The sequence below is a fragment of the Quercus lobata genome, chromosome 4 (genome assembly GCF_001633185.2).
Source record: "Quercus lobata isolate SW786 chromosome 4, ValleyOak3.0 Primary Assembly, whole genome shotgun sequence".
NCBI classification, from domain to species: Eukaryota; Viridiplantae; Streptophyta; class Magnoliopsida; order Fagales; family Fagaceae; genus Quercus; species Quercus lobata.
The window spans coordinates 88,565,870-88,578,886 of NC_044907.1; the positions used below are offsets into that span (position 1 = coordinate 88,565,870).

Consider the following 13,017-nt stretch of genomic DNA (forward strand, 5'->3'; position numbering starts at 1 on the left):
GAGAAGCATTGGAAAAAACCAGGCTTTAGCGGATGCAATTGGGCGTATTGCGGGATTCGGAGAGCTAAACAAGACACGGTTCCGAGAAGTCTTGTTGGAGTAGGAGCTTGGAGGGCTTAGGTGCATCGGGTAGATTAGGCTTAGAGGGTCTCTTGCTAACCCATCTATCCCCACTGATTGTCTAGTGGATCGATTATCGCTTGGAAGGCGGTGGAGAGGTTTTTCGCCGAGTTCTTCAGTTTCCTCTTCGATAACATATTGGCGTATTATCTTGTGTTTGCTTTCTTCTTCCCAACTCTTTTAGCTGTCATTTTACTGCTGTGTTATATTGATAATGGCTTAGAGTAGTTTATTTATTTATCAGCTCACATTTACTCTATTCCGCACTTAGTATAAATTAGAGTAAAATCTATCGAGCCGTAATATTTTAATTTGGGGGTCTAAAGAGCTCGTGTTTTAACACATTTTTGAGCATTCACTTTCTTCAAAGAATAATTATTGCAATTGATGTGGCTTCTGCATTAAATTATATGCACAATCATTGTCAGCAACAAATCATACATTGTGATTTAAAGCCAAGCAATATTCCTCTCGATAGTGAGATGATTGCTCATGTAAGCGACTTTGGTTTAGCAAGACACCTCATAGGCACCGATGATTCTTCCCAAAAGTATACTTGTACAATTGGGTTAAATGGATCTATCGGCTATGTTGCTCTAGGTATAACCTCTCTTATTTAGTTTTAAATCTTTAACAATACTATAATATGTTGCTTTTCTCTTTGTCACTTTATCAAAAGATAAGAATTAACCACTTGTATTCTTAAGCATATAATATTCTTAAAATTAGTATAAACATATTAACATACTCTCTTTCTTACTATTTCTTTGTCTCATATAATAAATATTCACTTGAGTACATACAAGCACATAATTAATTTTACATAAAATTTAAAATAATATAATTAATAGCAAAAGTAATATTCATACTCTGAGAAATGCCTAAGTTAATTTGGTGATGGACATTTTGATCCTTTGGCTAAGCTTCATATCTTCTTTGTATGCATATATTTCAATCAAATTGAACATGCAAAAAAAAAAAAAAAAAGTAATTTGGCCCCTCGAGGTAAAGTTTCATACATTTTCCTTCCATTGCGGAAGTAATATCATATGTCATATAGTTTTTCCATATAGATTCATTTCATTTTCTTTGTATTTGCTTTTTTAAACCTTAATCCATTTCATTATAGATAAAAATTGCCTAATTTCCTTCCATTCCACGAGTTATAGAGTATGGCATGGGTGGTGAGGTATCAACTGAGGGGGATGTATATAGCTACGGAGTCCTTGTGCTGGAAATGTTTACAGGAAGGTCTCCCACTGATGATATGTTTAAAGATGGTCTGAATCTCCATTATTTTGTTAAGATGGCATTACCAAAAAGACTTGCTCAAGTTGTTGACCCAATGCTTTTGCCAAGAGAAGTTGAAGAATTAGGAGTTGCAATTGTAGTAATGATGGCAACAGAAAAAGATGACAGTGATAATGAAATTGAAGTAGAAGAAGCTAATAATATTGAGGATTCTATGCATATTGATGTTGACACGCAAAAGTGCTTACTCTCAATTCTTAATATTGAAATCTTATGTTCATTGGAATCCCCAAAAGAGAGAATGTGTATGGAGGAAGTCATTAAGGAACTGAAACTGATAAAAAGTGCTTTCGTTAGTTTGGGAATGCACAGAGACAGACCAAGTAGAGCTCAAGTAAGGGGTATTTAGTTTTGATTATAAGACTAAGTTAAGTAGTGTGCCCTATTCATTTACTTTGATTTCATTCAGTCCCCAAATACTTCTATTAAAAAAGCATGGAGATTTTATGTTGACCTTTTTATTAATTTTGAGTAGATCATCATAGATGATTGTAAAATTGGATTTTCATTTTCATTCATGATCACAAAACTAAACATAAATTGTCATCTTATTAAAACCCACAACCTTCATGTAATAATTCCTATCCCTTTTCTTATGTTATCAAGGTTTAAAATGGTGAGCTAACGATTTTTTTTTTTTTTTTGGGTGAATTGCAGAGACATGAAACAAATAGAAGGAATTTAATGTCTTTAATAATTCCTGGATTAAGCATGAGATTAGGCATTTCTACCTGATCTGTTATATTATTATGCTAGTTTAATCCCTTTTTGAAAGGATCAATGGATGATTTTCTTTCACTTCTAGTGTTAGAATCAGTGATTTTCTCTCTCTTCTGGTGTAGGAGTGTTCTTCATGTACTGTGCTTTGTTCTACTACTATTATGTGTGACTGTGTTTGTACTAATAATCAACTCAATTCCTAAAAGCCTTTTATAGGAAGGGAATGCATCAAAGATGCCATGTTAGTTTAGAACTTTATATGGCATTATTCTAGTGTACAAATAAAAGTGGATCTTTTGTTTAATTTCCCTTTAAACTTAATATTTTAAATTACATTATCTTGTAGCTGTAGAGAGTATAACAATCAACCTAAGTTTCAATTTATTATATAAGACTTTAAACAAACACTTATAAGAACAGTCACCCTTCACTACCTAGAATAAATTCTTCAAGGATTCAAGTTCGAATAAATATTTTATTGAAAAAGAAACAAAGAATACAATCTATTCAAAGAACAAAAGGTCATTTAGCTATCAAAATTACTAAGCCTAAAAGAAGCCCACTCGACCAACAAAGCCAACCAAAAATACAAAGTTAACCTGTGCATTAATAACACAAGCTAAACAAACATCTGTGAACTATGAACAGGAGAACACTTGTTTAAGCAATCAACCTTCCAAGCACATAGCAAACAGTCTTGCACACAGCAACAATCTGCAGAATTGATAGTCATTTTTTGCACCTCTAGTTGTATTTACTAACAAGAAAAAAGCATGTAGCTGACCTCAGTAAACAGCTCAAATGCAACTCACAACCCAAGCAAAGCGAATAAATATAGTGCAATACAATTAGCCATAGTTAGTATAGCATCCTACTACCACAAACAAAATCAGAACCTTGCCATTTTCCATTTATCCAACAAGCGACTCCATTATAACTCAAAATCAAAACAAATTCTGCAATTTACTGCAGAAATTAAAGATCATTGAGCCGTGGAGATCAAAATAGAATTGTTTAAGCCCCGAAGTCAGCAAAGAATCCTGTTTAGAGTGGAATTAGGGAATTTTTCTTTGAACTCAAGCTTGCCTCTAACATCTTCCTTTATTTTTTGACAGGATTTGCTCCTTAGTTAAGATTGGGCCATTATGGATGATAGCCTTCCTTTGGCACCAAATATAATATATAGACCCCCACCATCCAATCTTACATATGAATGCTGTAACTTGCAAGTCCCTTCACTTTGAGGTTCCTAACAGCCCAATTTCCATAAACATGTGTCCGGAAAGATCACTAAATAAAGAAATGGCTCATTCTTTCAACACAAAAAGAGTGTCACCTGTGTAACCTCATTGGGATGAATACATATTCTTTGTACCACTTTTTATGTACTACTTTATGTTTCACCAATCACAACTTGCCATGTATTAATTTTACTTCCCTTATTATTCCATTGGGACAGCCTCTAGTGGTTAATTTATTCTTGATAACCAATCAGCCAATGAGAGCATGCTTTGGTATGGTAAGGTTGAGCCACGAGAGCTTCCACCAGTCCACCACCTTAGCCTTGTGCCTCATATGTGGCTGCACAAGAGAAGAAACTTGACTTGGTGACGGTCCACTTAGCCTTATCCTCTTCCTTTATATCTATGAGACTTAATTGGCTTTAAATTATGATTAAATCCTCAGATCTAGCAAAATAACAAGAACAACAAGAACAACAACAACAATAATAATAATAATAATAATAAGAATAAGCAAAAAGAAAGAAGGGATGGTATATATATATATATATAAAAAGAGTAAATACCTAACACAATCGGAGCCCCTTTGTTGAGAAATGGGCTTCAAACGACTAATATCACAATGATTTTGCCCTGCCCCACCAATAATTTACCCTTCAAACACTTCTCACCAAATCCACCCCAACACCAATAATAGCTAATGCAAAATGCTAGATTTACAAAGTTTGATATTGCAATGGGTTTGGCCGTGCTCCACCATCAATTTACCTTTCAAACACTTCTTACCAAACCCACCCCAACACCAATAATAACTAATGGAAAATACTAGATTTACGAAGTTTGATATTTCAATGGGTTTGGCCATGCTCCACCATCAATTTACCCTTCAAACACTTCTTACCAAACCCACCCAACACCAGTAACAACTAATGGAAAATACTAGATTTACAAAGTTTGATATTTCAATGGGTTTGGCTGTGCTCCACCATCAATTGACCCTTCAAACACTTCTTACCATACCCACCCCAACACCAATAATCACTAATGGAAAATACTAGATTTACAAAGTTTGATATTTCAATGACCCTTCAAACACTTCTTACCATACCCACCCCAACACCAATAATAACTAATGGAAAATACTAGATTTACAAAGTTTGATATTTCAATGGGTTTGGCCGTGCTCCACCATCAATTTACCCTTCAAACACTTTTTGCCAAACCCAACCCAACACTAATAATAACATACAGAAAATGCTGGATTTACAAAGTTTGATATTACAATGGGTTTGGCCATGCTCCACCATCAATTTATCCTTCAAACACTTCTTACCATATCCACCCTAACACCAATAATAACTAATGGAAAATTCTAGATTTACAAAGTTTGATATTTCAATGAGTTTGGCTGTGCTCCACCATCAATTTACCCTTCAAACACTTCTTACCAAACCCAACCCAACACCAATAATAACTAATGTCAAATACTAGATTTACAAAGTTTGATATTGCAATGGTTTTGGCCATGCTCCACCATCAATTTACCTTTCAAACACTTCTCACCAAACCCAACCCAACACTAATAATAACATATAGATAATGCTAGATTTACAAATTATTTTATACAAATTTTCACTACAACAAAAGTGGGCTATGGTGACGAAATCTAGTGAGGATAAACAATTTCGTCACCAAATGATAACATTTAGTGAGGAAAAGAAGAATTCATCACCAAATATTATAAAATTTTTAAAATTGGTGACGAAATCAATATTTCATCACCAAAGATGCACAAATTGATGACGAAATATTTATTTGATCACTATAGGTCATGAAAAAAAGGCAAACCTAGGGTGACGAAATATTCACGTCACCAAAGACTTACCAGAGGTGACGAAATTCTAAATTAGTCACCCAATATTAGGATGTAGGTGTTTTTGGTGACAAAATAAATTTTGGTCACCTATTGTTTACCAAAGACTAACTGGAGGGTGACAAAATTCCAAATTCATCATCCAATATTAAGATGGAGGTGTTTTTGGTGAAGAAATAAGTGTTCATCACCTATTGTTTACAAATAATTAAGGATGACCATGGGCAGGGTATACCCATATATACCCGACCCAATTAATTTATCCATGGATATCTGATTACCTTACCCAATTAGTATCCATACCCAATTGTTACCCGGTCTGTTTATCCATAGATATCCATACCCTACCCAAAGCCAATTTTTATAAAATCACCAAATATTCTCAAAAACTACTAAAATGACCAATATATCTTCAAAATCTCTAAAATAAGAAAAATACCCATGAAAAATAATTAAATCTAAATGAAAGTATCACTAAAATATGTGATGGTCCGCTTTTACATTTTGCTATTTTTATTTTCTAAATGTAAGATGTGAAAACCCACATAAATCTTTTGCAAATTTTTACCTACATATTATAAGTAATAAACTCATTATATTTTTTCTTTTATAATTATAAAATAAATATTTATGACGTCACCAATCGGACCAAAAAACTGGTAATTAACCAGTCACTTTTTTGGTTCCTTGTTCGTATCAGTTTTTAAAACTAGACTAGACTTGCCAATTCAACCAGGAACCAATCACTGATCCGGTCTGGTTATAACAAAAAACCAAAAAATAGTAAAAACCCAAGATTAACTAAGGATCGGCTGATCAACCGTGAAAACGGAAAACCAGGATGACTCAATCGGTTTTTGAACGTTTCTGTTAAGATGCCAAAATGATCCCGAAGTCACAGTTGTTATAGAAATAAAAATTCACATCAAATTAAGAAATATAGAGCTGAGTTCAAGTTACACCTAATGTAATTCTAAAAATGTTACACCACCCAATAACTTATTATTTAATTCATATTTTGAAAATCCAACCATTGGATTACATGTTCTATATGTTCTTAACATGCATACCAATTTTCAGGCCAATCGGGTGAAATTTACCATTTGATCTTAACTCATCTTTTAAACGTTATTTTAAACTACAAAAACTTGAATTTAGACAATTGATTGACGTCATGCCTATTAATCTTCGATCACCTTGAAATTTTGTAAGCATGAAAAATTTATGAAGATAATGTAATCTAACAGTAGATTTGTCAAAATTCACATCGAATTAAGAAATATAGGACTGGATTCAAGTTACACCTGATGTAACTCTAAAAAATGTTACACCACCCAATAACTTATTATTCAATTCATATTTTGAAAATCTAGGCATTAGATTACATTTTCTATATGTTCTTAACATGCATGCCAATTTTCATGTCAATCGGATGTAGTTACCATTTGATCATTAAACTCATCTTTTATGCGTTATTTTAAATTACGAAAACTTGAATTAAAACAATTGATTGATGACATGACTATTAATCTTTGATCACTTTGAAATTTTGTAGGCATGAAAAATATATGAAGATAATGTAATCTAAAAATAAATTTGTGAAAATTCACATTGAATTAAGAAATATAGGGCTGTGCTTAAGTTAAACTTGGTGTAACTCTAAAAATGTTACACCACCCAATAACTTATTATTGAATGCATATTTTGAAAATCCAACCGTCAGATTACATGATCTATATGTTCTTAACAGGCATGCCAATTTTCATGGCAACCAGGTGTAATTTACCATTTGATTTTTAAACACATCTTTTAAATGTTATTTTAAACTACAAAAACTTGAATTTAGACAATTGACTGATGACATGCCTATTACTCTTTGATCACCTTAAAATTTTGTAAACATGAAAAATATACGAAGATAATGTAATCTAATGGTAGATTTGTCAAAATTCACATTGAATTAGGAAATATAGGGCTGAGTTCAAGTTACACATGATGTAACTCTAAAAAATGTTACACCACCCAATAAATTATTATTCTTATATTTTGAAAATCTAACCTTTGTATTACATTTTCTATATGTTCTTAACATGCATGCCAATTTTCATGCCAATCGGATGTAGTTTACCATTTAATCTTTAAACTCATCTTTTATGCGTTATTTTAAACTACAAAAATTTGAATTTAAACAATTGATTGATAACATGACTATTAATCTTTGATCACCTTGAAATTTTTTAAGCATGAAAAATATATGAAGATAATGTAATCTAACGGTAGATTTGTCAAAATTCACATCGAATTAAAAAATATATGGCTGGGTTCAAGTTACACTTGATGTAACTCTAAAAAATGTTATACCACCCAATAACTTATTATTGAATTCATATTTTGAAAATCTAACCGTTAGATTATATTTTCTATACGTTCTTAACTTGCATGCCAATTTTCATGTCAATCGGATGTAGTTTACCATTTGCTCATTAAACTCATCTTTTATGCGTTATTTTAAACTACAAAAACTTGAATTTAAACAATTGATTGATGACATGACTATTAATCATTGATCACCTTGAAATTTTGTAAGTATGAAAAATATATGAAGATAATGTAATCGAACGATAAATTTGTGAAAATTCATATTGAATTAAGAAATATAGGGCTGTATTCAAGTTAAACCTAGTGTAACTCTAAAAAATGTTACACCACCCAATAACTTAGTAATGAATGCATATTTTGAAAATCCAATCGTCGGATTACATGATCTATATGTTCTTAACATGCATGCCAATTTTCATGCCAATCAGTTGTAATTTACCATTAGATCTTTAAACTCATTTTTTAAGCTTTATTTTAAACAACAAAAACTTGAATTTAGACAATAAATTGATGACATGCCTATTAATTTTTGATCACCTTGAAATTTTGTAAGCATAAAAAATATATGAAGATAATATAATCTAACGGAAGATTTGTCAAAATTCACATTGAATTAAGAAATATAGGGCTGTGTTCAAGTTAAACCTGATGTAACTCTAAAAAATGTTACACCACCCAATAACTTATTATTGAATGCATATTTTGAAAATCCAACCGTTAGATTACATGATCTATATATTCTTAACATGCATGCAAATTTTCATGCCAATCAGGTGTAATTTACCATTTGATCTTTAAACTCATCTTTTAAATGTTATTTTAAACTACAAAAACTTGAATTTAGACAATTGATTGATGACATGCCTATTAATATTTGATCATCTTGAAATTTTTAAAGAATGAAAAATATATGAAGATAATGTAATCTAACGGTAGATTTGTCAAAATTCACATCGAATTAAGAAATATAGAGCTGGGTTCAAGTTACAGCTGATGTAACTCTAAAAAATGTTACACCACCCAATAACTTATTATTGAATTCATATTTTTAAAATTTAACCGTTTGATTATATTCTCTATATGTTCTTAACATGCATGCAAATTTTCATGCCTATCGGATGTTGTTTACCATTTGATCTTTAAACTCATCTTTTATGCATTATTTTAAACTACAAAAACTTGAATTTAAACATGACTATTAATCTTTGATCATTTTTAAACTCATCTTTGAAATTTTGTAAGCATGAAAAATATATGAAGATAATGTAATCTAACGATAAATTTGTCAAAATTCACATTGAATTTAAAAATATAGGGCTGTGTTCAAGATAAACCTGGTGTAACTTTAAAAAATGTTACATCACCCAATAACTTATTATTGAATGTATATTTTGAAATCCAACCGTTAGATTACATGATCTATATGTTCTTAACATGCGTGCCAATTTTCATGCCAATTAGGTGTAATTTACCATTTGATCTTTAAACTCTTCTTTTAAACATTATTTTAAACTACAAAAACTTGAATTTAGAAAATTAATTGATGACATGCTTATTAATCTCTGATCATCTTGAAATTTTGTAAACATAAAAAATATATGAAGATAATGTAATCTAATGGTAGATTTGTCAAAATTCACATCAAATTAAGAAATATAGGGCTTAGTTCAAGTTACACCTGATGTAACTCTAAAAAATTTTACACCACCCAATAACTTATTATTGAATTCATATTTTGAAAATCCAACCGTTGGATTACATGTTTAATATGTTCTTAACATGCACGCCAATTTTCATGCCAATCGGGTGTAATTTACCCATTATTATCCATTTAACTAATTAAATCTTATCCAAACCTAACTCAACCAAATTATTATGAGTAAACCCAAACCAACCCAATTAACCAATAATCAAAATTACCAAATTGCGTCTAAAACTTGCAAATAACCAAAGTACTCCTAAAATCCTCTAAAATTGCCGAAATGCACCCTAAACCTAAAATATGACTGAAATACCTCTAAAATCATAAAATTACCAAAATACCCCTTAAACTTAAAATATTACCAAAATATCCCCGAAAACTATAAAAATACCAAATACCCCATAAACCTAAAAAATAACTGAAATACCCCCGAAACCTTTAAAATAATCAAAATGCCCCCAAAACTTAAAAATGACAAAAAATATGTCCTAAACCTAAGAAATGACCGAAATACTCCCCAAAACCTAAAAAGTACCAAAATACCCATGAAACCTAAAAATGATCAAAATACTCTCGTAATATAAAAATTACCAAAATACCCCCCTAAATATAAAAAATAACCGAAAATACCCTCAAAACCTTAAAAAATGACCAAAATACCCTCAAAACCTTAAAAAATGACCAAAATACCCTCTAAACCTAAAAAATGACCAAAATAGCCTGAAATTATAAAAATGAGTATTTTGGTCATTTTTAGGTTTAAGGGTATTTCGATCATCTTTTAGGTTTAGGGTATATTTTTATCATCATATAGGTTTTAGGGCCATTTTTGTCATTTTATAGGTTTCAGGGGTATTTTAGTCATTTTTTAGGTTTTCGAGGGGGGGTATTTTGGTAATTTTCAAGCATCAAGGCTATTTCAGTAAGTTTTTTTGTTTTGGAGGTATTTTGGTTATTTTTTAAGTTTAGGGGTTATTTTGGTAAATTTTTTTTGTTTCGGGGGTATTTTGGCCAAATTTTAGGTTTTGGGGGTATTTTGGTCATTTTTTAAGTTTCGTGTGTACTTTGGTCATTTTTTAGGGATTTGGGGGTTTCGATCATTTATTAGGTTTAGAAGATATTTTGGTAATTTTTAGTGGTTTTTGAGCATATTTGGTTTTGGGGGCCAGTTAGTTAGGAGGTATTATTAAGGTTGTACGAATTGGGCCTATGGCCCAATCCGAGGACATTAACTAATCCGAGAATGGCCAAATGAGGTTATAATGGGAATGGTATAAAGTGAAAAATAAAGATAGTACGAGACAAGTCCGACATACATTCGAGGAGAAAAGCCATCTCGGGAACAAGGATTCGAGGTCGGTAAGAGTGTCATATCACCCTAGACCTTCTTCAAAGTTACATCATAACTAGGAGTTGGACGTTGGACAAGGGGTAAGTAATGGGAGGCAACAAATATCTTCAAAAGCTATTGTCTCCACATTAAACACCTCCCAATTAACTCTTTGGCCGCATTAATATAGAGGTGATACTTGAACAGTGGCCAAGCAGCCTTACAGCTACTATTTGATAGTTCTGGGAGGTGTTGGATGGGACAAGAAGGAGCTCCTAGAATCCAACCTACACGTGTATGGTAGGGATAACACCAAGATTGTAATATATAGCATGGGAAGGTGACCTAAAAAGGGGATCGAGGAAAAAATCATAAAATCTAGGCACTAACATTGTGAATTCTGGTAACTATGTTCCTTAACAAGATATTATAAGATAAGTTTCTCAGGCTGTGTCGATGACAGATTTTCTTACTTTACTTGTACTTAACAATCTTAATTTGACAACTTTTGTGGTCCATCTTTTAGAGTAGAATTAGTTCTTTCACCCACACTTTATAAATTCATTGTTTGGGCTTGTTGGGCTTAAACCCAATCCTGTACTGGATTTAATCCAAATACGGTCCATACAATTGGCGCTATCTGTGGGGAAGAGCTTGATCTATTCTGAAAGCGATCTAGGTGCGTAACCTAAGATGGAAGAAGCAGGTCCACAACAGGCAGCGACAGGTCCACACTAGGTGAATGCTAATTTGTACCAGGCAGAATCAAGGGGATTCCAACATGGCAATCCGCGTAGGAGCCTCGAACGGAGAGGAGGTCGTGATGGAAGTGTGCACACAACTTATACTAGTAAAAATCAATATCGAGGGAAGACCAATGTTTCCCATGCAAAGGATAATAAAGACATGCAACATGAAATCAATGAATCGAAGAGGGAATTGCGACACACTTGGCGAAGACATCCGTCGCCCAGCTCCGAGCCGTCCTCTGAAGAGATAGATGGTTATAGATGGTGATAGTTATAGACGGAGATCCAAAACTCCGCCCAGCGAGACTTTCTCCTATGACAAGGAGTACCACCATAGACGTAGATACAAAAGCCCGCCTTGCAAAGGTTTAGGGAACGATGCCATGAACAAGGCGCTGAGTCAAGTTTCTAAATCACCCTTCACACGAAACATAGAAGGTGCGAGTCTTCCTCGGTGATTCCATCAACCCACGTTCACCATTTATAATGGTCGAACAGATCCGGTAGAACATGTTAGCCATTTCAATCAAAGGATGGCCGTTCACTCCAAAGATGAGGTCTTGATGTGTAAGGTCTTTCCATCTAGCTTGGGCCCAGTGGCGATGAGGTGGTTCAATGGTTTAAAGGTGAACTCTATTGACTCCTTTAAAAAACTCACCCGGTCCTTTGGTGCTCGCTTTATTACTTGTAGCAGGGTTCCTCGGCCTTTGGGATCCTTATTATCTATGTCCATGCGGGAGGGTGAGACTCTGAAGGCTTATTCAGATAGAGACTGGGAGATGTTTAACGAAATAGAAGGAGAGTACGATGATGTGGCCATTAGTACTTTTAAGGCTGGTCTTCTAGCCGAGCATGATTTGAAGAAATCTCTAACTGGTAAACCTGTTACTAGTGTATGTCAACTGATGTATCAGATTAACAAGTACAGAAGGGTAGAAGAAGACCCACTAAAGGGAAAAGGAAAGGCTAAGATGATCCCTTAGGAGAGAAGAGATTTCAGGTCGGACCGGTACAATAATAACCAACCTCAGAAAGACTTTGTTAGGTAGCTAGGGTCTGCCAACACCCAGGTGGTTAATGCTATGTTTCGAGAGCCAGTGCAGCAGGTGCTGGAGAAGATTAAAAATGAGTCATTTTTCAAATGGCCAAACAAGATGGCAAAAGATCCTATGAGGTGCAATCAAAACCTTTACTACCAATATCATCAGGATCATGGACACACTACCGAGGGTTGCAGAAACTTGTGGGACCATCTAGACCAGTTAATTCAGGAAAGGAAGTTGAAACAACTCTTGCATCATTCCAATGGTCAGTGAAGCCGAATGTGTTCAGACGTTCGGGGAGATGCTTCTTCAAGACTCCTCCTTGGCATAATAAATGTTATTGTTGCTGCCCCAGGGAGGACCAGATCTTGTCCTTCCAAGGTGATGTTAGTATCCTGTTATCTAGCCGAGGAGCCTAGTTCAATGCCTAAGAGAGTCAAGATGGGCATCTCGTTAGTGTTAGTTTTTTCAGATGAGGACAAAGTTGGAACCATACAGCCCCATGATGATGCTCTAGTGGTTACACTTTGAATCGGTGGGTGCGATGTG

The 13,017-nt window shown here is 33.5% G+C and overlaps 1 protein-coding gene across 1 annotated transcript; it reads left to right on the forward strand.

The window, feature by feature from the left end:
* Positions 1–1,297: 1,297 nt before the first annotated feature.
* On the forward strand, positions 1,298–1,780 carry LOC115986084 (putative receptor-like protein kinase At3g47110). Its single transcript, XM_031108947.1, has one exon. The coding sequence runs from the start codon at positions 1,298–1,300 to the stop codon at positions 1,778–1,780; it is 483 nt and encodes a 160-aa protein (XP_030964807.1).
* Positions 1,781–13,017: the final 11,237 nt, after the last annotated feature.